This window comes from Gopherus evgoodei, chromosome 7, assembly GCF_007399415.2.
Source record: "Gopherus evgoodei ecotype Sinaloan lineage chromosome 7, rGopEvg1_v1.p, whole genome shotgun sequence".
NCBI lineage: Eukaryota > Metazoa > Chordata > Testudines > Testudinidae > Gopherus > Gopherus evgoodei.
The window spans coordinates 116,601,734-116,629,240 of NC_044328.1; the positions used below are offsets into that span (position 1 = coordinate 116,601,734).

Genomic DNA, 27,507 nt, shown 5'->3' on the forward strand with positions numbered 1-27,507 from the left:
TCCTCATCGCTCTTGTCTCTGCTCTGCCGTAGCCGCCGCCTCCTCGCCTGGCTTTGCAGGTCCCGGTTCAGCGTAAACTGCACGAGAATGCGCAAGGTGTTTACAACGTCCACGGTTGTGGTCTTGATCTGAGCAGGGTCCATGCTTGCTGTGATATGGCGTTTGCACAGTTCACCCAGGAAAAAAGGCATGAAACGGTTGTCTGCTGCTTTCTTGGAGGGAGCGGTGAGGCTGTACCCAGAACCACCCACGACAATGTTTTTTGCCCCATCAGGCACTGGGATCTCAACCCAGAATTCCAAGGGGCGGGGGAGACTGCGGGAACTATGGGATAGCTACGGGATAGCTACCCACAGTGCAACGCTCTGGAAATCGACGCTAGCCTCGGTACATGGATGCAAACCACCAAATTAGTGTGCTTAGTGTGGCTGCGTGCACTCGACTTTGTACAAGCTGTTTTACAAAACCGGTTTATGTAAAATCGGAATAATCTCGTAGTGTAGACGTACCCTATGCCTAGAATGATCACTAGTTAGCAGTTTTTAGAGACGTGTATGACTTTGATTTTCTCCACTGTAGTCTCTTACATTTAATACAGTAGAAAGATATTTAAATTTTTTAACACATTTTATATGTAACTGAAGTAACTATTGTGAACACCAAATCACTTAAATACTTTTCTTATATAGGAGATATATTTACTACATATAGATTATGGAAGTAATAGATTAAAATGGACATTGAAAATTTAAAAATCACACTTCTGTCTGAAAATATTTTTAGAAGTAACATGTTTAATTACTGTAATGCAAGAGATTACTACTTTCCTCCAGTTTTACATATTATTTACTTTTGTATTTGACAGCAGTGTCTAAAGAATCAAGTTTATGGCTTCCCTTCATAGTAACTTAGTTTCACTTACTGATTTGTGTGGGTCTTTCACACAATGACGAGAGGTTAACAACGACAACAACAAAAAACTTGGTCTGAAATGGGGCTCAAATGGGCATAGAACTTGCTATTTCTTTTAGCTCATTTTATGTAGATACTACTACTAACTTTTATTATACAATTGTCTAAATTTCAAAGTACTATAAATGTAATAACATATTTAAACATCTTGCCATATAGCGTAGTTTTCTGGGTTCCTTCAGTTCATTTCCTTACATAATGTGAGTAAAAATTTGGAATTAAGAAGTACTACTTTGTATTATAATTGGACATCTTTGGTGACAATGTAATAATTGCTGCACCTTTTTCTGTTTGGTACCTTGAAAACATATTACCAGCCCTCGACTGTTTCTGTGAAAATGTGATTCTGTGCAACATCAAGAAAATAGTTTCCCAAAGAGGTAAAACTCATTTGTTTTTCAACAATTTATAAATATGAAGATCATTTGCCGACCGAAGGATATATTCCAGGGATGCTGTGTATCGTCTTTTTCCTGATGCTTTGCGTTTCCGAGGTAGCTTAACACTTTTTGGATGATGTTTCTTCTTGACATTCTGTTTCCTGATTGTTAGCAGAGAGCGAGGAAGAGGATGACCTTGAAATGGAAGTTGAAGATCAAGATAGTAAAGAAGCTGAAAAGCCAAACATTAATTTTGACACCAGTTTGCCAACATCACACGTGGTATGTGGTTTTTCTGTGTGCCTTCCACAGCATCTTAAGCATTCTTGTGAAGAGGTTTTGATCCAGTTGTATGTAAATATACAGGCTTGGATTTAATTAAAGCTTTTGAATAAATGCAGTGGCATTCCTAGTGTTGTCAGGTTACTTAGACTATTCTTTCAAATATTGTCCCAGGAATCCCTCCTTTTAGTTATAGTAGTAATGGAATAGAGCCCCTAGGTACATATAACTAACTTGAACTTCTACAAGAAACAAATGGTGGGTATTTAATTTAGCACAGTTCTAGTTGGTGATCTCCATCATATACTTAATAGATATGGGATTATATCCTAAGAATGGCCGCAGTGGTCACCCTTATTTTCAGCGTAGAATCGAATGGCTACTTGAAGCCACCACCCTCTCGTGTATAAGTGGGTCTTCCAGAGTAAGGTTGTGGCATTTTGACAAAGCAGTAAGTGTTCATGGCTGTAGCCTCTGGCATGCCAGTTCTGCCTGAAAATAACAGACTTCACACATCCAGCAAAAGTATATCAAAATTTCAGAACTAATTGAAAAATCTTCAATTTAAATATAATTCAAAGTTTTTACATATGAAAAGGCCAGGCATTTAAAAAAAATCAAACACAGTAAAAACTCAAGTTTTCATAAACTTGAATGGGCACTATCTCTAGGTAGCAATGTGCAAAATTATGTTTATTGTACGGCCAGCAGAACAATCTGTAAAATATTCCTTTGACATTAAAATGTTGCAGGATTCCTGCACTGTTGTACTTCCACTTCTCTTAGAGTGTTACTAAATCCATGGGCATTTTTAAAAAGCAACAAAGAGTCCTGTGGCATCATATAGACTAACAGACATATTGGAGCATAAGCTTTCATGGGTGAATGCATGCTGACGAAGTGGGTATTCACCCATGAAAGCTTATGCTCCAATACATCTGTTAGTTTATAAGGTGCCACAGAACTCTTTTTCGCTTTTTACAGATCCACACTAACACGGCTACCCCCTCTGATGATGGACATTTTTGTAACTTAAGTGCAGCTTGCAGGCCAGAAGCCCCTTATGGAGTGCTTGCTGATGAGCTGCAGGGAACTGACTAATCATTTGGCAATGGTTCTCTTGCTCATTTCTAGCTGTTCAATCATTATATATTTTCCTAATATTACTTTTCCATTTAAGCAATTGGTATAGTTGCCACAGGAATGTTATGTGATCTCAAATATAAGATGGGTACACGTGATTGTGAGTATGAGGGAAGGTGACCTATTAATATTAAGATGCAGTCCACAAAGAACCCCTGTATTAATCTATTAGAACCAGTTTTTTATAATCTTTATTCCTTCATTGTTCAATATTTTTAGAAACTTTGCAAATACTATTATGTTGTCATCTCCTCAGGCTAGACATTTGATCTTGCTTTATACCTATTAAGCACCAAAACTTGTAGCTCTCAAAAGTAATATGCTGTAATATATATTTTTTGCTTTACAGTATTTGGGTTCTGATATGGAAGAGTTTCATGGGAGAACGGTGCATGATGACGACAGCTGTCAAATGATTCCAGTGTTGCCCCATGTGGTAATGATGTTGATTCCTGGACAAACCTTGCCTCTTCAGCTTTTTCGCCCACAAGAGGTTAGCATGGTGCGGAATTTAATTCAGAAAGACAGAACCTTTGCTGTTCTTGCATACAGGTAAAATACTCAGTAGTTACTGATGCTATGAAGCTTATGTTTTGTCACTGATTTCTTTGGGCAGAATATTAAAAACAGATGGCTGAAACACTTCTGCCATATATTACATGCTTTAATGGCTTATAGAGTTGTGTGTTAGAAAACCAAGTTTGCCTAATTATGTAAAGATTTAATTGGTTTGTTTCATGACATCACAAACATAATCCCCTTTGAAATATGGAGGATAATACATTTTTGGGTTTTTTTATGTGAATATTTTATTGGTTTAATTAAATGTTTGAATGCAGTGCTCTCTTTGCTTAAAATGAAAAGTTTCAGGGTCTGGAACATAAGGACACAAACCAGAGGTTTGTTTTTTATTTTCTAGAACTTTATTTATTTAAGTGTGTTTTGCATGTGTAATCGAAAGTATGTATTTCTGATTCTGTTTTCCCCAAATTAAAACCACAGACTGCATAACTTGTATGTAACATACTTAGACATATGATTCAAATAGAGCTAAGGCAAATGAGGAGATAGTGGAGGGGTGTGTGTGTGTGTGTACGCGCCAAGATGTCAGGCTTTTCTCATTGCTTTGGTTCTTAGCTGTCCCTTATCGTTTTCTCCCTTGTTTCCCTCTTCCCCTGTCATAGGCAGTGTACCTTGGAAAGATGCTGTTCTTGCCACGTCCCTCACCGCCATATAAGAGCTGAGGGGGTCTCCATGAGTCCTAGTTAAAACAGTCAAATTGCAATAGCTCCTCCTTCCTTCCCTCCCTCTTTCACTCTCCACCTGCACCAGCCAAAGAGGTGTTCCACAAGGGATTAGAAAGAAGTAGAAATATGGTTTCTTTCTGTACAGTAGCTGATGTGGGAAGAAGCCACTGCAGCCCCTCAATATCTAAAGGTCTTCTCGAACTCCAGCAATCTTGGGAGCATTAACCAAGGTTCCTCACTTCAGAATCAAGTCCTGCCTATGTATTGCCCAGACTGGTTAAGAATTTGCAGCCCCCCGCCCCTCCCCCCAATAGAGATGTTACTAGATCATACTGGGGGCAAGAGATACTATTTTCAGAACCATACAGTCTTAAAAATTTGTTAGTATGTTCATTATCAATTTTAAAGACAGAATTGTGTGTGTTATGATTATGTCATGGCAGAATCACTCTCCTTGCAGATCATCCGTGTGCTGAGTCTGAAGGGGTTTTTTGCTAAGTAATTTTTGAATAATTGGTAAACACACAAAATAAACAAAATTAGACTTTATTTTTTAAATGAAAACAAATATTGCTTCCCCTTTGTAATAATTCAGATAGCTGAAGAGATTTTCCTCCTCAGAGTTATAAACAAAAACAGTTTTAGGCTAAGATGAAGCATGGATAATTTCAGCTCTAAAGGAGACTTTTTAAGAAAGTGATGAATGAGTGAAAAATGAAGATGGGAGGGTTAATGGAAGTTGAGTGAATACTACCTACTGTACAGATTACAATGTGTATCTTATGCTCTTTTTTAGCAATGTACGTGAAAGGGAAGCACATTTTGGAACAACAGCCGAAATATATGCCTACCGAGAAGAACAGGAGTTTGGAATTGAAACAGTCAAAGTGAAAGCAGTAGGAAGACAGAGGTTCAAGGTGCTTGAAATAAGAACTCAGTCAGATGGGTAAGAAAATAGATAATGTATGCATCTCTGTGTTCAGCAAAACTAGTGACTTCCAGCACTTTTTGTAATTGGTTGGTAAAATATGACTCTGAAGAAATTTTCCCTCTGAAGAAAATTTGTACTCTTCCCAATGCAACATTTTAACTGTAGTGCTGGGAAATCATGCCTCTCAGGGTCACTGAACTGATTAGTCATTACGGATCAGGCTGTATTTTTAAGGTTGATGCTGCCCCTTATAAGACCCTGTTTTCAGTAGACTAGAACTTTACAAAATGTTAACCGCAAAATGATTCATCCATTTCTGAACTGAGGCTGAGGAAAAATACCATGATTTGCTGTGTTAATTTTTTTTGGCAACTTCTTCTTTTAAAAGATTTACCCACCGCTGCTTTGGAACAGGGACTTGAAATTTGGCCAAAGGCATGGCCTTTGTGTCAGGAATGTGCTTTTTGCCATCCCTATGAAAACACCCCCAGATTTGGTCAAGTTATAAGCCCTTGAAAAATCGCAATTCTCACTTGTTCAGTAGAGATTTCCTAGATTTTAGCAGCTAAATTCCATCTCTGCACATATCCCCATTATGCACATATGTTATGAAATAGTATGTGATAATGTAATTATAGACAATTTTTTCCACAGAACCCCTGCCTCTTTCAATGCAGAGAATGGACCTGCTTTGAGGGTGAATCAGGGTTGTGTAGTGAAGGAGACGGTTGCCTGTAGGATCCCTGGTTTGTTGCAAATGTTTGAACGTTTGTAGTGAATGACGTAGGGGATCACAGGAAGGAAAAGAATGTCATGGTTAAGTCAGCTGAGTGTTGCCCTGGATAACTGGTTTCTGTCCCTGCCTCTGATGGAGTTCATGTGTGATACTATTCAAGTCACTTAAACCAAACTTGGTTACTAATTGTGAGTTCCTCATTGTCTTCCTGACTAAGTCTCTGGAGTTTGATTTGCAGAAGGTGCTGAGGACTCTTAGCTACAACTGATGTCAAGGGGGACTATGCTTTGAACATATGAAGTGCCATATAATGGTAAATGCTCTGGAGGGGGGAAAAATCAGCATCTCAAATGGGGCACCCAAAAATTAGTGGATACTGTTGACCTTAATCTCTGTGTCTCAGTTTCTCTATCTGTAAAATGTTGATGATGCTATGCCTTCATCTCACGCAGATATTGAGGAAATAGATTCATTAATGTTTATGAAGTATTTTGACGCTATAATGATGAGCACCATAGAAAAGCCAATGAAGAAGTTAATTCTGTCTTCAGAGCAAGGAGGAATTAGTGTGCAATAAATAAGGCCTGGGGCTATTTGTTGAACAGCAAGGAGAAATTAAAATGTTGAATAGCTGCTCAATAAGTAAGCACATCCATCCTCTGCACTGAATTAGGCAGAGGTCCTGTGGAAAAAGTAGTATGTGATCATGTAATCACATACTCACAAGAAATATTAAAATTGCACAGGCAACCTTCATTCTTTTTCATTTGAGCTAGTCAGTATATTTACCTGTGGGGGGTTTTTTGTTCTAAATTGCGTTCAGCTCCAGAGGAGCAATATCTCCATACCTTAGATGTCAGGCAATGTTTAGCCTTTTATCTGGACAGGACTAAACCATTTTGTGCTTTGCATCATTTATTTGTGTCATATGCAGACCACATGAGGGTTCAAGCAGTCTCTTCGCAGACTGTCTCCAAATGGATAACATCCTGCATCAAGATGGCATACGTCTGCTCAGCGGGTGCGAGCTTGTTCTGTGAGGACTCAAGCAACGACCATAGCGTTCCTCAGTGACATTTCCATATTGGAAATATGCAAGGGTGCTGTATGGTCATTGATACATTTGTTCACAAACCATTACTCCATAACCTCATATTCCACAGTGGATGCAAGCTTTGGTAGTGAGGTCCTGCAGTCTGAGTTTAGGTAGACTCTGAGCACTGCCTGCTGCAGCTGGGGGACAGGGCACTTCTGCTTGTGTTACCTAAGTGGAATACACAGCTGCATCTACTTGAAGAAAAAATGGGTATTTGTTGTAACTGGTTCTTCAAGATGTGATGGAGACCTGTATTTCACAACCGACCCTGATCCCCTCTGCATCAGAGTCTTGTTTCTGGGCATTCAGTGTGAAATTACTCCATTGGCACTGCCTCCTCCACTGCATCAAACACTAACTTTTGTTCCTTTACTTTACCAGTTCATGGTTTAGTTTTCCCATAATGTAATCAATTTCATATCTTATCTCACAGCTTTGTGATTCATCTCCTTGACTCCACCAATGATGTCAGCCTCTTTTACCAGCTTGTCATTTCTCCCATAATCACTTTTCACTTTCTTCCTTGCTGCCCATTATGCATTAAACACTATTCCCTAATCAATTTGCAGGGAAGTTCTCTGTCCTGCATTATGATGCCTGTGGTTAATTACAAAATGATATTGGCTAGATTGGTGGCCTGTAGGTGATTCATTAAGACGCCTTGTCTGCTTATTTAAAAAAAAATAAAAAATTAGACACTTCAGTTGAGAATATATGCAACCTTGTATTCCCGGTACTGTCACCTATGTATTCCACTTTCTCCTTCTCCTATCAGAGATGCTGGAACAATTTGAATAGTGTGGGTGCTCAGAGCCATTGAACCAAACTGTCCGCCCTGCATACAGTGGAAACCATTTCAAGCGTCAGCATCCCTACACCCCTAGTTCCAGCACCAATGTCTCCAATTATGTTCTACACCTTTTTGGATCTTGTCTTTATTTAAAATGTAACCACTCTGGGTTAGAGACTATTTCTCTATATATTTGTACAGAGTGCTGCATTGTCCCCTACTGAGGACTATGGGTGGTACCAAAATACAAATAGTATTTTCATTTCTAAATTTACATTTAGAAATGAGATTTCCTGTCCACCCACTTAAAAGGAACAAAGTAAATGTTTGCATTCATTGTTCAGCGCAGCAACATTCTTTTTAAAAAGAGGCATTAGAATATCAGCTAATTGAGCAATTTGATTAACTAATCATTCTGTTACTTTACAGTAACCTTAAGTAAAAGATTAAATAATTTGTTACCATTTACAAAGGCCAGTACTGCTCTGCTCTTCCTAACCCTCTAATTTTTTGCTTATCTGTCACTTATTTGAATTTTGAAAGTTGTTGTTTGAACACAAGATGGCAGTACACAGTTAACCACAGTAGCAATCACATCTGTTATGAAAATTGACTATCTGGAGATGGCAAAGATACAGCTGTTGTGTTCTGCTGCTAGAATTTTTACTATGGCAATTACAACTTTTACATGATGTTTTCACCTCTTAGTTCAGAGAGCCGAGAAAGTTTATTATTCCACAGCAAAATATGAATCAAGAAAATGTGAAACCTTAAGGAATTTGTTTTTTAGGTTTTTAGAACTAACTCACGATAAGGTCTAAAAATTATCTACAAACAAGATATTGTTTAACTTTTTAAAGATTAAATTTATTGTAGTGCTTCAGATCTTGTAATATAGTCTCCAACACATGTTCAGTTTTGTTGCATAGTTGGGAGGCATTCTCATATTTGAAACTGTTCCCTGCACTTACAACAAATACATAGTTAATAACTCCAGTGTGCTATATTAAACTTCCCTAGAGTGACCTTTGAACCACAGTTAAAAATCAAAGGTTTCCTAAGTATATTTCTCTTGAACGTTTTTAAACCTTCCTGTTCTTTAAGTCACATAGAGTGACTATCAAAAACTAACGGGTGCCATTCTTTTTTTTTATTGCTCACTTTCATCCTATTATTTATCTTCAGTAAATATTAAAATATCACTTTAGAATATGATCAGCGTTTGTAGTCAAGGCTACAGTTACTACTAAAAATATTCAATGGGAAAGTACACATTAAATATACCAGAAAAAAAGAAGCAGAAATCTAAGTCTCATGCTTTTCTTGTTGAATTGAAACGTGGAATCACACTTAAGCTGACAAATTCATTTTAGTATTTTAGCATTCTTGATGCTGTGATGGGTTGAATCACAAAAACCACCTGGGAGCTTCCACCTCATGTGCCCAGACTACTGCTTTCCCTGCCAGCTCGGGGCCCCAGCACCCTGTCTTGCTGAGCCACGTACCTGTCTGCTCCAACGAAGACCCAGGGTCTGAATTACTTGCCCCAAAGCTGCAGATTTAACTGAAGGCAGCTAACAGAAGTGTTCTTGTCTTTAACACCCAGATGCCCAACTCCCAGTGGGCTCTAAACCCAAATAAATCCATTTTACCCTGTATAAAGCTTATGCAGGGTAAACTCATAAATCGTTCACCCTCTGTAACACTGATAGAGATGCACAGTTGTTTGCTTCCACGGGTATTAATACATACTCTGAGTTAAGTAATAAGTAAAAAGTGATTTTATTAAATACAGAAAGTAGGATTTAAATGGTTCCAATTAGTAACAGACGGAATAAAGTAAATCACCAAGCAAAATAAAATAAAACGCGCAAATCTATGTCTAATCAAACTGAATATCGATAATCTCACCCTCAGAGATGCTTCAGTAAATTTTTTCCTCAGACTGGACACCTTTCAGGCCTGGGCACAATTCTTTCCCCTGGTACAGCTCTTCTTCCAGCTCAGGTGGTAGCTAGGGGATTCTTCATGATGGCTCCTCTTCTCTTTGTTCTGTCTCTTTATGTATCTTTTGCATAAGGTGGGAATCCTTTGTCCCTCTCTGGGTTCCCACCCCTTCCTTCACAATGGAAAGACACCAGGTTAAAGATGGATTCCAGTTCAGGTGCCATGATCACATGTCACTGCAAGACTTCATTGCCCACTTGCCAGCACATAGGTATATAGGAAGACTTACAGGTAAAGCACAGCCATCTGCAGTCAATTGTCCTGGTTAATGGGAGTCATCAAGATTCCAAGCCACCATTAATGGCCCACACTTTGCATAATTACAATAGGCCCTCAGAGTTATATTTCATATTTCTAGTTTCAGCTAGAAGAGTGGTACATTTATACAGATAGGATGATCACACGCAATAGATAACAAGCTTTGTAATGATACCTTACAAGAGACCTTTTGCGTGAAGCATATTCCAATTACATTATATTCACTCATTAGCATATTTTTATAAAACCATGTAGACTGCAACATCACAGATTTATTATACTGTTAAGAGAACAGAACTTATAAAATACTTTCCTAATAAACAGTATTCCTGGTAGGGTGTGGGGGGGGGTGTTGTTTTTTATTTAAGTACATTGGCCTTTTGGGGGAGTATGTGACCTGATGTATAAGTGGAGTATAAAAATGTGATTACTGTCTGTATCTTATTTCTGCTGATTTTGAATTCTAGCTAATCACATGAGATTTAGGGCTTAAAGAATGCAAATTGCTTTTCAGCTAAACTTCCTTTCCGAGAGTTTGATATGTATTAACTGACTGTTACTTTAATACAAAAAATAACTTGAGGAGACAAAAATCTAAAAATATAATGCTAAGGTGGTAGACTGTTCTGCTGTGACTCTACTTCCAACCTGACTTCAGTTATGATCACAATTCTGATACATATCCTATGCCCTTAAAAATGTTGATGACGCTTATTTTGTATCTCATGATAAAGGAAGCTAACTCAGAAAGGAAGAAAGTAACCATGCTGAAAGTTTTAGGTAGTAGTTTCCACATTCCTACATAAAAAGATGTGATAACAGAATATTCATTAAGTTTAAAGAAAAAAAATAGAGATTAAGAAATCTAACTGTTCTTAAACAGTGATACTTTATTCAGTATGTTGTTTTGAAAATGTGGGATACACTCAGCACCTAAAAGTGCTTCTGGTGGTTTGTTTATTAACTGGAACAAATTTCAGTGGACCACACCTTTTGAATTTAGCAAAGATGTGTTCTGTTTGCTTTCATATACATACATTCTATGCTATATAGTCACAACAGTAATTCAGTTTATACAAGTGAGACTTAAGCAACTCTAAAAATCTAATGAAATGGCTTCATGTGTGAAGTTTTACAGTGCTGTATTGAGGTTTGTTCTTCTGCACATATTTACATAGGCGGTGGAATCTAAACTGTTGCTCTTCTAAATTTTTTGTATATACTTTTTTTTCTTTATCAGAATCCAGCAGGCTAAAGTACAAATCCTTCCTGAGCGAGTGCTGCCTTCGACTATGTCAGCAGTACAGCTGGAGTCTCTCAACAGATGCCACATATTTCCTTCTTCCAAACCTACAGCATGGCAGGACCAACATATACGTCAATGGTGGCAGAAATATCAAAAAGTGAGAAGCTAATTGTGGGGTGTTCTTTTTGTTTTTTGTTTTTTTATGGCATTTCAAAAATCAATATGTTCTATCTGTGCGTCTTTAAAGAAAAATGCACAAACTAGGACCCTATATGTCAGCCTTCTGCTTTTGCTGCAGATTGTGTGGGTTGTTTAGCAATGGACAACAGTGGGCAGATACACATTTTGTATTAGATTAATTAGTCATATTTTAAATACCATGTCATTGCTTTGAGGGAAGTAATGCTGTATGTGTATATCTTGCTAAATTGCTGGGAAGGTATAAGGATTGCCTGCATGGGGAAATTCACCAGCAGAACTATACTATTACAGTTTTTCTGCTGTAATTATACTGGCATAACTCCCCATGTGGACACTCTTATTTAGGCATAAGAATGCCTTTTTATTTACATAGCTTATGTGGCTAAGTCCACATGAAATCTGTTAATGTTTGTGGGGGCACTTAAATATAAAAAAAAAAATGTAAGCTAAGAATCCCAGGCTCCCAAGACACATTTACAAACACATTCTATCTATTGGGATGGTCAGTGTTAGGAGATTGTGATGATTGATACATAATGAGAATTAAATCTAAGGGCTTGATTTCTAGTTCCTCTCAAAAAGATTTTCTTTTTTTTCCCCTCATGTTAGTTCCGGTCACCCATCAGTTTCTTTCCTCTTTCATTATCATCCCGACTTCTAGTACTTCAGGTGAATTATAGACCAGTCAGCCTAACTTCAATACTGAAACAAATTGTAAGCACTGAACAAAATAGCCAGCATGGATTTGTCAAGAAAAATCACGTCAAACCAACCTAGTTTCCTTGTTTGACAGGATTACTGGCCTACTGGTTAGGGGGGAAGCAGTACCTGTTATGTATCTTGATTTTAGTAAAGCTTTAGAAACAGTCCCACATGACATAAACATTTACTAGTTTGCTTATGTTAATGTTCTGTGTTGTTTTTCTGGCCGTTTCTGTAAGTGTACCTGGTTTGTTTTTTCTAAACTAGACTTCTTTATCATGTACATAATTGAACTTCACTAATCTTACACTGATTAGTGAGGTTTGTAGAATACTGAGAGCAGGGGATAGGGTCAGCAAGTTGATATGTTGTTCTTTGTGGGCAAATAGAAGGGCTTCTTGACATGCCCTGGGCTTAGCTTTGACTTGAAAACTATTGGCCATCAGTGCTGCTACTACTGCTTCTGCTCCTGTCCTGGTGCTGCTGCTGTGGCCTTGGTTTGGCTGTGGGAGAGAAGAGGGATGTGGTAGCTGATTTGTAGTGAAAAATTTTAGAGTGCCATCATTTCCTGTCTCTTCTCTGTGGCTGGGTAAATTCAGCTGAAGGGCAGAGGTGGCTTCTTTTTGTGGGTTTATTGATCTGTGGAAGCACTGAGAACTTGCACCAGTGGAAGAGCATGAGGAGCATCTGCAAGTGGTCTAATCTCCTTCCAGGCATTTGATATGTGGGTGAGAGGTAATCCATGGGTGACACTGTATTCCTGTATTATCCACAGGGAGGCAACTTCCCCAACATCAGAACTTCTGTATTTACTTCCTCACTGAACAGCAAACTTGGAAGTCTACTTTCCCTTTGCAGCAGTTTAACAAAGTGCAAATCAGTGAGGTTCCATTGTGCTTAATTTTTTGTATTTAAATACATAGTTTTTTCCTCTCATGTTAGGAATGGTGATCCTAGACCATAGACAACAATCTCATAGGCTGGATGCATTTTACGTCTTCTACTAAATACTGTAAAGGAAATTTTATAAATGAGGTTCATGAACAGGCTGACAATGTAATACAAGAAATAGAAGTTACTTGGTCTTTTTTAATAAATTGACAGTGTCATGTTTTAAGATCACAGGCCCCTAAGTGTTAATCCAGTGCAAATTATGATAACATGTCCCTTTTTGAATAACACATTCTGAAGAGTCCTGAATATTCCAAACTGATATTTGCTTAATGCCTTTTTGCTTAAATATAATCCTGTTTCACCCTCGTTATTGAAAAGAATCAGAAAGAAGGCAGAGCATAGCTGATTGCAACTCCCTCCCTCCCTCCCTGCATATGTTAATCAGGTTGCCCCACACTTTTTCAGTGAAAAAAGGTGCTTTATGGCCAGAGTTCATCACTTGCAGAAAGTAACTCATCAACAGAAAATGCAAATCCAGCCTTTCTGAAGACCAAACCTCTGCAGGAATCAAAAGAAATCAGGTGTGTAGTGCTCCTAAAATCCTTTGCATCTCAATTCTCCCATCTGAGAAGTTGGTAGTTAACCCTAAGAAGTGGAAATATAGCCCATTTTTAGCACATTCATGTTGTAATTACATCTCTCTTCATATATTCTCAATATGATACCCATGTCTGAAATTATATACAAAGTATTTCTGCATACTGGACAGGTTATTAGGCACTGAAGTAAGTTATGTCTACCAGAGAACTACAGTATTTATATTTAACCTATTTGTTTTGGACAAACTCTATACTTCTAATGCTACTTCATTATTGTTGGCATAAGTTCAATACAAATATTTTGTTTTCAGGAGAGCTAGTGTGTAATTTTTGGTTACATATTGAAATTTAAATTCAGAAAATTAATTTGATTTAATGCAACATTAAGGTTACATATTTAAAAGTCAGGAGATGCAAAGCATAAGGTTCACACAGAAACCTTTATTTGCCTATGTTGCATATGCTCTGTCTGTAAGTTCTAATAACGAGTGAAAGAAGGCATAATATATATGAATTGATGTTTCTATGAGAATCTTAACTATTTTATTTCCTTCTCTCCTTTTTAAAGATGCAGCTTTATGCTGCTGTAACTTAGCTTTTAGAATTGAATTCACTTTTTTTTTAAAAGAGAAGAGGAGAAACTGCTATTGTACTTTAATAAGGTGTTGGTCATGACTAATGGGAATTTAACTTCAATTTCATTCATTTCCCCAGAGTATGCTCCACTGGTGCAAATCCTCTCTCCTTCCCTATGCCGTGGAGTTGCACCACGGCAGCTGTGCCAGTGGCTGAAATTGGGATAATCTACAATGTAAACGTTTCAAAAGAACCTAAGGGTGCGTCTTCACAGCACAGTTAGCTCTGATTATGACTCAAGTCTTGTCCCTAACTCAATTCCTGTCCACATACAAAAATCTCTCCCTTAAATTAAGAGGTGTTTTAAGCTCAACCTAGCTGGCCTATCAGGGAAGTGAGTTGAAACTCAAGTGATGCTGATGTTCAAGCTAGTAATGCAAGAGCTCAAATTACAGTAGCTAATGCAATCACTCTGCTAATCCAATCAGTCTGTGCCGTTGCTGCATGTTTGAATTTAATAACCATTTGAGACTGTCAAATAACAAGCTCAAATGGAATTATTTAATCAAAGATTTAATCAGAGATTAGTTCAACACCATCCAGTAATAAAAGATATATTACCACCTTTGGTGTAAGTTAAAGAGCTGGCCTTTGTGTCTCTCCCCTGTGTAACTGGTGTGATGATGGCAGGTTTCATTTCCCTACCTAATTCTTAGTATGTCTATTTTTTTTTAATTGGGTACGAAACAAAGAAACCCCTTTATGGATGGAAAAAATATTTTCCCATGATTGATTTTTGCCATATGTTATGTTTTAATGTTTTTGTTTACCTCATTAATTATGGAATTTCCTTTATGGTATTTATAGGCTACAGGTGTGATAAGCAAAAAGGGAATTCTAACCAAGTCACTATTCCTGACATCTGGCAATTCCCCAGGATATCTTTTAATGGATCTTCATTTCATCATTGCAGAAAGCATCTGCAATAATAATTGTTCCTTACCAAACAGACCTTCCTATATCTGTGTAGACTCTTTTGGTAGTTTGAGGGTGTCTCTTTCCTGGACAAAGCTGGAAAGAATCCTGTGGCACCTTAGAAACTAACAGACGTATTTGAGCATGAGCTTTTGTGGATGAATACCCACTTCGTCAGATGCATGTAGTGGAAGTCTTTCCTGGACATCTGTTTTGCCACAGAGTTGGATCTCTTATAGTCTAATATTCAGTCATAGGTCACTTACAGGTTATAGACCAATACTCTGGCCTTACTAGTCAAATGCACTTTGCTAATACCATAAAGAATTTGGGAGACTAGATAATATATAAATGAATTTAATATACGGTAAGAACCTCAGAGTTATGACACCTCAGGAATGGAGGTTGTTCGTAACTCTGAAGAAAACATTGTGGTGGTTCTTTCAAAAGTTTACAATTGAACATTGACTTAGTGAAGTTTCAAAGCTGTATTATGCAGAAGAAAAATGCTGCTTATAATTTTAATTTAAATGAAACAAGCACAGAAGCAGTTTCCTTACCTTGTCAAATCTTTTTTTAATTTTTCCTTTATTCTTTTTAGTAGTTTACGTTTAACACAGTACTGTATTATATTTGCTCTATGTGTGTCTGCTGCTGCCTGATAATGTATGTCCAGTTCCAAATGAGACGTTTGGTTGACCAGTCAATTTGTAACTCTGAGATTCTACTGTACAGTCTTATAAGAGCAAAACTAACACATTGGCGACCTGGTCTGGTCCCCAGCTGCGAGGCTGTCAGTTCTTAGCTAATGCCTGCAGCCTGGGCAAGAACTAGCATCTGGCCTGCCGGTATCACACGTACATCTCAGTATTAGTACTTTACAATATTGGCTGTCAAACAGTTACAGACAAGATACATACGTAGTGAATCAAATGCTTTCCGTTCTAAAGAAAGTGCTAATACAGTATCTTTAGATTGGTGAGCTCAACCTTGCAACAGCCTTATTGTTCAGTCTTCCTGTTCCATTTATAACAAGTGCTAACAGATGCATGTAACATAAAATGGGGTGTTCACTTCAGCAGGTTCACAGTGTGGGGACGTTGCCATTCCTCTTAGACAGAGTTACATATATACCTTCTAAAGCTCAGAGCCATTCATTGGACATTACGAGCATTCTTTATTCATCTCCAGCATAAAGTTGTCCATGTAATTATGGAAACAGCACTGCAATGCTTTATATAAACAAGAAGGGCGTTTCCATTCTACTCATCTTTGCAGGGAAGCAATGGCTTTGTGGGAATGGTGCATTCTCTTGTATAGACCCTCTAGTTATGCATGTATCAGGAGGCCAATATGTCCTGTCTGCTCCAAGCTGGAGCACATCTGGAACATGTAGCTGGCATGGTCATCTGGGTAGTTGCACCGAAAAGCATAGCTGCTAGATGTGCTCGCCACAATGGACAATCAGGAAAAAGCATTTCAAAAATTCATCTAATTTTAAAGGGAGTGTTGGCTTCTGTTCCTCGGCACTGGAATGGCTTACCTAGGGAGGTGTTAGAATCCACTTTGACAAAGCCTTGGCTGAGATAATTTAATTGGGGATTGGTCCTGCTTTGAGCAGGGGGTTGGACTAGATGACCTCCTGAGGTCCCTTCCAACCCTGATATTCTATGATTCATGACCCCTAGGCAGTGCAGTTCACAGTTGTCACCAGAGTGGTTAGTGTCTGGGTTTGTGGGACAGCTGCTGGAAGAACTGTTAGGGTCAACATAGGTAACACAGTGTCTACACTGATGCTGCATCGACCTCAGTACATTGACCATGGCTCAACACTGCTCAGGGAGGTGGTGTTACTGTGTTGGCTTAATGGAGAGCATATGTTAATGCAGGGGTAGACAACCTGTGGCACATGTGCCAAAGGCAGCTCGTGAACTGATTTTCAGTGGCACTCACACTGCCCAGGTCCTGGCCACCGGTCCGGGGGCTCTGCATTTTACTTTAATTTTAAACGAAGTGTCTTAAACATTTTAAAAACCTTATTTACTTTACAAACAACAATAGTTTAGTTATTTATAGACGTATAGAAACAGGCCTTCTAAAAAAGTTAAAATGTATTAACTGGCATGCAAAACCTTAAATTACAATGAATAAATGAAGACTCGGCACAGCACTTCTGAAAGGTTGCTGACCCCTGTGTTAATGGAAGACAAATCTGAAATATAGATATGCAGAGCTAGGTAGACACAAAGTGGCTTACATCGACAGAACTTTCTAGTGTAGACAAGGCCAAAGGTCCCAGTTAGGACTGGTTGTTGTGTTTGTTTTTTGGAGAGTAAACCTCTGTCCATTTGCTAATAGACAGAGACCCACCGTACTCATTTCTCATATGTCAGTGAACAATATAAAGTTTTCAAATTATTAGAATAAAAATGAACAAGGAATTTTTGGGTTGGTACCTTCACATGCCCAGATTTCTGAAGGAAGATTATTTGACCTAGTAATATCCCTGAAAATAAGGGCTTATAATTAAATGCTGACAGATTTTTAGCTAGACTATTGCGGTAGGTGCAACTGTTAAGACACCCACACTAGTTTCTTTAAATAAAGAAATAAAATAAAATGCCAGTCTTGTGTATTTGAGTTCAGTATCTCAGTAAAAGGTCTCTAAGTATGTAATGACCAAAGTATTTTCACTGCAGATATCAGTCATAATAGATGTCCTTGTTTTGTGTTGGGGCATCAGCCTTCCTAGAGAATCATTAATTCCCAGGAAGTAGCCTGTGTCTTCCTCATTATTGCTAATATTCTTAATCTCTCTCATTCTTTTGTTGATTCTTTGAAACAAGCATTTGATTTGATTTGTTTTTTGAACAGCTGAAAAACTGTGTTACTGTTGGACAGGTTGAACAATGAGAGGTGATGTTGCTGAGCATTTTCTCTTTCATGCTGTTTCTCTGAATCCACTCTGTATGTTGTAGTGCCATTTCTGTAGAGTAGAAATCAAGTGATCATGTGACTCGTTTTCACATTTGAGAACTGTTCAGCTAACACCGGTCACTCTTGACCATAGAATTTTACTGTAATCATCATGGTTGTGATTTGTTCTACATCTCAAACTGCTTGTGTATGTGTGTATATGCAGTCTATTGAGTAGAGTAAAATCTGTTCTGTTTCTATTTTTAGAGTTTTATACCACAATCATGGTATCAATAATGCAATTATTTGATTTTTAGAAAGGCACTTCAGTAATGTTACTCATTATACTTTCAGTGAATACATTCCCAGTGCTTTTAAGTTTTCCTCATCTTCTTTTGACACATCTTTCCCATTCCACTCCATTTGAACCTCAGTTGTCCTTTACAGAACACTGTCTGGTATAAGTATTTTTATGCCACACTTAATATATCTAAACTGAAACAATAAGTGCCTATGTTGTTCAAATGGCTTCCAATAGATTGGGAATAAGCATTGATCTTTGGTAAGCAGTCTTGAAAATGTTTAGCACTGACGATTGCCACATAAAAATATTTTTACCTTTCAGTTAGTGTTTAGATAGCAATGGACTCATGACTTGACCACTGTTTTTTATTTAATATGAAATGTCCTTACTCAATAACTGTTTTACTGTGAGGAAGCACTCTTTGGATCTACTTACTAGACTACTACAGGGCTGAAACTCGGGCAATCTGGATTCTATTTCTGGCTTGTCCACAGATTTTTGTGTGTGTTTAACTTGTCATCTGCGAACACTGGCAACTTAAAAAACCAGACATCTACGTGAGTACTTGTGGTTTTTACAAGTACCACTTACCATTGCTAATTCTTTAAGTCAGAGGGACAGTATACACCAGCTAATAATCTGGCCCATTGTTCTCAATTTTTTTTTAGTTTGCATGTGCATTTGGCAGCATTTGGTTATAAAAATTTTATTGTTTACCCTGTGTAGTCAGTTTCCCCACCCTCACCCCTCCATTGATGGAGGGGATCATTCATATAGCAACAGGAGAGGGATAAATATGTTTAATATACAAAAAAGTGCTTGTAAAACCCACAAAAATTAACAATGGGCTAATGGACTGGTAAACTACCTGAAACTATGGATAACTTTTTATAAAACTGACTGGATTTGAAGGTGATGATGTATCTTTAAAGACCACATCTGCTTGTTGATTATTTGTCATGAAATGAGATTTAATCTCTGTTTGTTTGTTTATTTGTAAATCTACACCATGGGTACTGTGGATCCTAATGCATTTGCAAAATATTTTGAGATTTTTTGATTGAATATGCTAACAAGTCCCCAGTAGTGTTATGTTGATTGACATTTCATGGCATTTTTAAATAAGTAGATGTCTTCCTAGATAATTTTCTCCTCTCCCTCCCCTATATTTGTTTGTACAAGATGTACAGAAGTGTTATGATTCAAAAGTAAATGTTATGTTTTCTGTTTCAGCGAAAGTTTCACTGTGCGAGTTTGACTTCTTGGCCTCCATGGCTCTACTCTTTATATGATGCTGTAAGTATAAACCAGATCTTACCCAGGTATCTATAATTAATTTTTTTGCTTTCGGGTATTTCATTATTAAGTAGCACAAAACCATATAATCTCTCTTTATTTTGTGTTTTTAAGTACGACTGCAGCATTATCAAAATATTAACCAAAATGACACACATTTTAATATATCTTTAACAAACTTACACATATTTACTGCAAAAATACTCACCACAATAACAATTTTTGTTTCTATTTCCAGATCAAGTAGCTTGGATTTTTATTTGCTATCTTATAGTCTTTGTACATGAATTAGTAGAAACCCTGGACCCCCACCGAATATGACCTACCCCAATAGTTGATCCAGTACTGAAAGGTTCACTTTAATTAAAAACTACACATTTAAAATCTTTAATCAGCCCTAAATTAATCAGTTATTCCCCTCCCTCCCAATAAAGTCTGCTCAATCTTTACCACAATCATTATAAAAAAAACAGACTAGACATCCTGTGAAGAACTTGAGCACTACCAGCCCTGGCTGTTAGTGTATTACCTCATCTGTGAAATCTTGTGGTCCCACTGAAGTCAGTGGACGTTTTGAAATTGACTTCAGTGAGACCAGGATTTCACTCCTTGTGTTCTGTCACAAGAGAAGGGAGGGGGGTAGTTCTGTTACCAAGCACCCGGATACTACCATAGCATAGAAATCCTTGAAAGGTAGTTAATTTCTTTTCCAAAACTGATCTGTTCTCTTGTTTCTGAGAAGTGTCCCCATCTTGCCTGATGGGAAACCTTGGCTGATTTTTAACTTGTTAGCTTAAAATATGTAGCCATGTAGATAAACTGTCTTTGTGTTAAGTTTTTTAAAAGAGAATGTCCACTAGAGGCCAATAGCTCACTCCCCATTTTGCTTTTATTTTAAAGGGGAAAAAATGTGTATTTAAATTACGCTTTTCTTCTAATGAAAGGAAACCTTAATGGAAAGAGTCAAGAGGCAACTACATGAGTGGGATGAAAATCTTAAAGATGAATCTCTTCCATCAAATCCAATAGGTATTGTAAAATTATGTTGCTTGGTTTTCAGCAAATTTGTATTTTTTCCCCCCCGTATTTTGTTAAAGGTGATGATCAATTTTTTTCTTCTTGCTGGTTAGCCCACGACGACTATTGGGAAGAGATTATGTGTACTGAAAGCATGTACTGGTCCATTAATAAAGCACGTTTATCAAAAATTTTCCAACACACTTTCAGCAGTTGTTTTCTGAACTGCTAGTAATTTAATGTTTAAAGCTGAAAAGTCCAGCCTTTGAGTTTTCTGACTGACCACGAGATGGGACTATAGTTGTATATCAGGCCTGTGCTTGTCCTGTGGTCTAACAGTGCTTTGATGACTTAAGGACAAGAATGAATACAGTAAAGTCCATTATCTTATGACAGCATAAATTCCAAAGTCTGGTTAAAGGCAGCTGAATTTTATATACATTTTTAAAAATAAAAATCACTTGAGTATATCAAAACTGAAATGTGTGAATATTGTTGGGTATGTTTTTGTTCTGTGTACAAATCGGGGGGGAGGACCCCTACAGAAATGAATGCACACAGAAAATGCTTATCCTTCCAATGATATAATACTTAAGCAAATGTTGGTATTAGAACCAACATTGCCACTTGGATACAGTGTGTGAAAAGTGTATATTTTTGCTAGTACAAGTTTATTTCTCTTGTTTAGAAAAGCATTGTGCAGACATAGAGAACTGAATAAAAGGCATCTGTATTTTATTTTTTTATTTCTTACATTGTAACAGGCATGATGGTTTTCTCCAGATTTTTCTTACAGAGTTGCTGCTTGCCTGCCAATTGATGATTCATTACGTATTCAGCTGCTTAAAATAGGTAGCGCTATTCAGCGACTGCGGTGTGAATTAGATATTATGAACAAAGTAAGTATCTTATTTATGTTTAATTTATGATACTTTGATTTAGTGTCACCAGGTAATAAAGAGTAGAGTTTGTATAATCTATAACAAAAAAAAAATTCTGCTGTTTCCAAGTTATATTTTAAGAGGTGGTTTTTTTTAGAACTTCTTATTTTTCCTATTTATTTTTAACTGTGATAGAATATGTGGTCCACTGATATTGACTGGCACATTATATTTAGCAGCAATACCGCTAAAGTACTTGCTGGCTTTTTTTTCATCTTGAAAGAGCAACAATCACATTTTTAAAATGATGTTCCAACACCTTATTGTACTGTGCCTGCCAAGAGATGGTGCTAGAAGCCTGATGCAGTTAGTACCATTCTTTCTAAAATCAGAACGCATTTACAATAAAACGTACGGTAATGAAATATTGCTGTGCCATGATAAGTGGAGCAGATTTTGGTGCTTTATAAAGTGTGATATATCCCTACAGTGATAAGACTATATAAATATTGGACTAAAAGGATTTTTACATTCAAACATCTATTACCCTGATAAGAAGCAGGATTCCAAGATGATTTAAAACTTGTCTTCTGTTGTCCTTTTACATGGGTTTTCTGGAACTAAAAATTAACCAAGACTATCTAACTCAAGAATTACAATAGCAATGTGTTCAAATGGGCTGTCAATCTAGTGTAAATGCATTAACTTCATATGAAAGAGCTACAAGAAATGCACAGAGAGGAGCATTTGAGTGTTAATAACAGATGACAGAAGGCTTAAATAGTATTTAAGGCCTATTTTGTTTCAATCTTCACTAAAGAGGTTAACGGTGACCAGATGCTTAAAGCAATCAATATTAACAAGGGGGAAGGAACACAAACCAGAATAGGGAAAGAATTAGTTAAAAAATGTTTAGATGTCAGAGATATTCAATTCAGCAGGCTAGGATACTTACTGTATATACTTGTTCATAAGCCGAATATTTTTGGTAAAAAAGTGACACATCAAAGAGTAGAGGTTGGCTTATAAACAGGTCTATACCAAAATTTGTTGATTTTAAACTCTATGGAATCATTGCATTGAATATCTAATACAGGCGGGAAGCGGTGGCCAACACATCAATCGATCCGCGCCACTTCCCGCCACCCCCATTGGCCTGGAGTGGCGAACCACGGCCAATGGGAGTTGCGATCAGCCAAACCTGCAGATGCAGCAGGTAAAGAAACTGGCCTGGCCCGCCAGGGTGCTTACCCTGGCGGGCCACATGCCAGAGGTTGCAAATCCCTGATCTAATAGATTGTCGTTTTGTTTACCTGGAGCATCTGCAGGCATGGAGCCCTGCAGTTCCCATTGGCTGAGAATGGCAAACCGCAACCAGTGAGAGCTGTTGGGCTCCATGCCTGCAGACTCTCCAGGTAAACAAAATGTCCCAACCCGCCAGTGGCTTACCTTGACGGGCTGGGAGCCAAAGTTTCCCCACCCCTGAAATATAGGGTCATACAGTTTTTGCTATTTTTACCTATCCATTTTGGGGGGGATGTCAGCTTATAAACGAATGGGCTAATGAATGAGTATGTACAGTAATTCACGCTAGGAACTAACTGAAGCAATCTCGGAACCATTAGCAATTATCTTAAGAACTCATGAAGGATGGATGAGGTCCAAGAGAACTACAGAAAGGCATGCATAGTACCTATCTTTTAAAACGGGAACAGAAAGGTCTTGGAAAATTATACACCAACCAGCCTAACTTAGAAAATGGAGCAAATTACTAAATAATCAAATTGTAAGCAACTAGGGAAAATAGGATAATAAGTAATAGCTAACATGAATTTGTCAAGAATAAATCATGCCAGACCAACCTAATGTTCTTCTTTGACAGGGTTACTGGTGGGGAAGCAGTAGATATAGTATATCTTGATTTTCAGGAAGGCTTTTGACGCGGTTCAACATGATAGTCTCATAAGCAAACTAGGGAAATGTGATATAGATGAAATTACTATAAGGTGAGTGCACAACTGGTTGAAGGACCATACTCGAAGGGTAGTTATCAATAGTTCTCTGTGAAACTGGAAGGCCGCATCTAGTGGATCCCACAGGGCTCTGTCCTGAGGCCAGTATTAGTCAATATTTTCATTAATGACTTGGATGATGGAGTGGAGAGTTGGCTTATAAAAGTTGTGGCTGACACTAAAGTCAGAGGGGATTGAAAGCACTTTGGAGAAAACAATTAGAATTTGAAATGACCTTGACAAATTGGTCTGAAATCAAGCTGAATTAGTAAAGTATTTCACTTGTGAAGGAAAAATCACCAATATGGGGAATAACTGGCTATGCAGTAATATTTCAGAAAAGGATCTGAGAGATATAGTGGATCCCAAACTGAATATGTGCCAACAATGTGCTGCAGTTCTGTAAAATGCCAATATCATTCTGGGGTATATTAAGAGTAGTATCATATGTAAGACCAGGGAGATAATTTTCCTCTCTACCTGGCACTGGTGAGGCCTCAGGTGAAGTACTGTGACCAATTCTGGTTGCCACACTTTAGGAAAGATGTGGACAAAAATTATAAAAGCTTTAAAAAACCTGACTTAAGAGGAAAGGTTTAATAAAAAAACTAGGTATGTTTAATTTTGAGAGAGAAGACTGAGAGGGACCTGATAAATTTTCAAATATGTTAAATCAAAGTCAAAGTTCTCTCAAGCCCATGGCTCATCAAGCCGTTATAAAGAGGATGGTGATCAGTTGTTGTCTACGTCCACTGAAGGTAGGACAAGAAGTAATGGGCTTAATCTGCAGCAAGGCAGATTTAGGTTAAATATTAGGAAAAACATTCTAACTGTAGGAATAATTAAATACTGGAATAGGTTAAGAACCTTCAGTGATAGGGATTCCACAAACTGGGATGGTCTAGGCATGCTTGGTCTGCCACAGCATGGGAGGATTGACTAGATCGTCTCCCATGATTCCTTCCAGCCCTATATTTCTATGATTCTAGGGCTGCATTGGGAAAATTTTCAGGTGGGATTTCTCTAATCATTTAAGAGATTAGCCACTCCTTTGCTGTGGCTGAAATTATAAAATGCTCTAATGTTAACATTCATGCAATTCTAGGAACTCATCTAGAGTGCATCTTTTTATGAAAGAGACTAGGAGACTTGACCTGCCCTTATGAAATATATAGTACTAACTTTAATGTATAGTCTTTCCTTGCCTAGCAAGATAGGACACAAGTGTACATGTGAAGATCCAGCTGTAAAAACGTTTTATATAAATCTCTAAATATTGTATTAATTGGAATAATATATAATATGAAGGCCACTAAATTGATTACATACAGAATCAGCCAAATTCAGATTTATTCCTGACTTAGTATTGTAACTGAGGTCAGAATCTGGTCTATTGCCTTTATGGCATTTGATGCATGTGAAATGTATTACGTTAGTAATGGGTTTTGTGAATAAAACTTACACTGCTCTTATTAAACAATAATAAATGGTTTATCATATTTATATAGAGCTAAAAATGTGCATAGAACTATACAGAATAATACGTACATGATTCCTTCCCCAGAGAGTTTACATTATAAATCAGACAGTCCTAGTGATTGAAACACCAGATAAAGAAGCTGGTAAGAAGGGAAGGATGGACAGAGAATAAAATAAAGGAGAATATGGCTGGTGTCTGATGCTTAAATTCTGATAATTTTCAACGAAGTGCAGTAGAATGAGAGAACAATAGAAGATAGCACACAGGAATGGGTCAGTGATGGGGAAGTAAGGCAAAAAGGAGTGTTGAGGGATAAGAAGGAAAGCAATGACAGTTTTCACATTATTAGAGGGAAGTCATTCAGGATAGAGTGTGCATCACAAAAAGGCATAAGTAAGAGGAGACAAAAGGAGCAACATGCTCAAGTGAGCAGGAGATAGGACACGAGGAGTAAGAGTCAGAACTTAGTTGGAACCAAAAGTTTGAACTGTGATTTACATAAATTGTTTTAAGTGAACATTGTTAAAACAGCATTTTGTCCCATAAACTTCTTAAATTATTTCAATTACAATTTCAAAAGTATTATTCTTTTTTTAAAAAACGTGGGAAATATTTACATCTGAAAAATTTATACTGGAATAAATTATTCTTATGAACTGATTTTTAAAGGTTTAGTTTCTGGGAAAGGTCAGTAATGAATTGTTCTGTTCCAGCTTACTTTCTAGTAATTTCAAGTGGTAGATTAATCTGTTATAGTAGTTCAGAGGGGGAAATAAGGAGGAGGATGATGAGGGAGTCAATCCATTTAATTTTACAAAATATTTTTTCTTGACATTAAAAGCACTCTTTCCCAGTATTTCATGCATTTTGCAGAAAATAAAAATGCATGTTTGTACTTATCCTCCTTTTCTGTGTTACATATTAAATAGCAACATCTTTTTATTTCTCTAAAATAGTTAGTTTTTCAAAAGCTCTTGAAAGAAAAGACCTTTCCCTAATTTATTAGAATTACATAGAGGCCTTTTCTTTTAAAAAACAAAACCAAAAAAGCTTGTGATTATGTTAAATTCGATAACAAATATGCAGAAGTGAGTAAAGTTGTCCTATTGATAGTGTATTTATTTTTCTTTTGAAGTGTACATCTCTTTGTTGTAAGCAATGTCAAGACACAGAAATAACAACTAAGAATGAAATATTCAGGTGAGTTTTTAATTAGTTTAGTCTCTTCTTTGGAAAACATGCAATTGCTGTCTATGTCAACATAACAATAAATGAGAATTGGGTATGTATTAATAGTTTTGCTCTTCCTACAACTCTCATTTTCTCTTTGCATTTTATTCTTCTGAGATCGTTCTGAGCTGATCAATAAATATTCATAGGAAATTCTCTGTGTAAAACAAAATAGGTAAAATAAATTCAAAGACATCATCCAGGCCACAGACCTCTAACAAAATTGTTATTTATGATGACTTTAGAATAATAGAAGTTGGAGTTTGAAAGGCCATGTTATATTATCTGGCCCAGCACCCAGCCATTGTGGGGTTCTACTCTTATGGTGAATTTTGGAGTATAAACTCTTGTATTTCACTGATTAACCTAATTCAGAAGTAATAGGGAAAAAAAAATCTCAGTTGTGCATAATACTTCCATGTTTTAACAAGCACTGATTTCAGATTATTGTATGTGATTTGAGTATCATAGATGTGCTATTAGTATGTTGTGAAGCAAGGAATACATGTATCATTGGATATGAAGTGATGTCAAACACTCTAAAAATCATTCTAAGAGTTGTAGTAGGCAATTCATTCTTATATGCATGACCTATCCATTGTCCTCATTAACAGCTATGTTAGGATAGTATTTCTTGAAAACAGTTACCATTGCTGGTGGCTTTGTCTCCAGCTTCACTCAGGATAACTAATATCTATCACCTATGATGATATGAAGGTTAGAAGATTTCTTGGCTTAACAAAGACTCATCATAGTAATTTTGTTTTGTTTTATCCATGTGATAAGCAGCTGCAGTAATTAACTAAACGATAGGTTGTGGAACTCTTAGCTGCTGCTATGTTGTTCATTTGTGGGGTGTCTTTTTTTAACTACTTTTTTTGAAATTGAGAAAATAGTGTGGTAAATGCTCATTTTTGCTGACTGCTCAATTTTAAAGGCAGAATTAAGAGGCTGAGTAGTGTTGCTATTTGTTTTCATTGTAAGTGTTTACTCAGTGGAGGCAAGTAAAAGTAAATGGCAAATTATCCTGTATTTTGTTTACACTAAGGCCATGTCTACACTTACCAGTAGATCAGCACTGCTGCGATCAATACAGCGGTGTCGATTAAGTCGATGGGAGAGCACTCTCCTATTGACTCTGGTACCCCAGATCCCTGAGAAGAGTAAGGTAAGTCAGCGGGAGAGCATCTCTCGTCAACACAGCACAACGTAGACACCTTGGTACATCGACCTAAGCTACGTCAACTTCAGTTACGTTATTCACGTAACTGAAGTAGCGTTACTTAGGTTGAATTACTGCGCTAGTGTAGACTAGCCCTTAGTTACATATTGATGA

At 37.2% G+C, this 27,507-nt stretch overlaps 1 protein-coding gene across 3 annotated transcripts in view; it reads left to right on the forward strand.

Moving 5' to 3' along the window:
• Window positions 1–27,507, forward strand: part of CRBN (cereblon) — a 45,003-nt gene that overhangs the window by 9,560 nt on the left and 7,936 nt on the right. For 2 of the 3 annotated variants that reach the window (XM_030568887.1, XM_030568885.1), the window contains exons 2-9: window positions 1,525–1,634; window positions 3,127–3,329; window positions 4,821–4,970; window positions 11,083–11,245; window positions 19,489–19,551; window positions 20,496–20,580; window positions 21,352–21,467; window positions 26,077–26,141. In XM_030568887.1, coding sequence (XP_030424747.1) covers window positions 1,525–1,634; window positions 3,127–3,329; window positions 4,821–4,970; window positions 11,083–11,245; window positions 19,489–19,551; window positions 20,496–20,580; window positions 21,352–21,467; window positions 26,077–26,141 — 955 coding nt within the window. The remainder of the gene's footprint in view (window positions 1–1,524; window positions 1,635–3,126; window positions 3,330–4,820; window positions 4,971–11,082; window positions 11,246–19,488; window positions 19,552–20,495; window positions 20,581–21,351; window positions 21,468–26,076; window positions 26,142–27,507) is intronic. The other variant, XM_030568886.1, reaches the window with a different exon arrangement.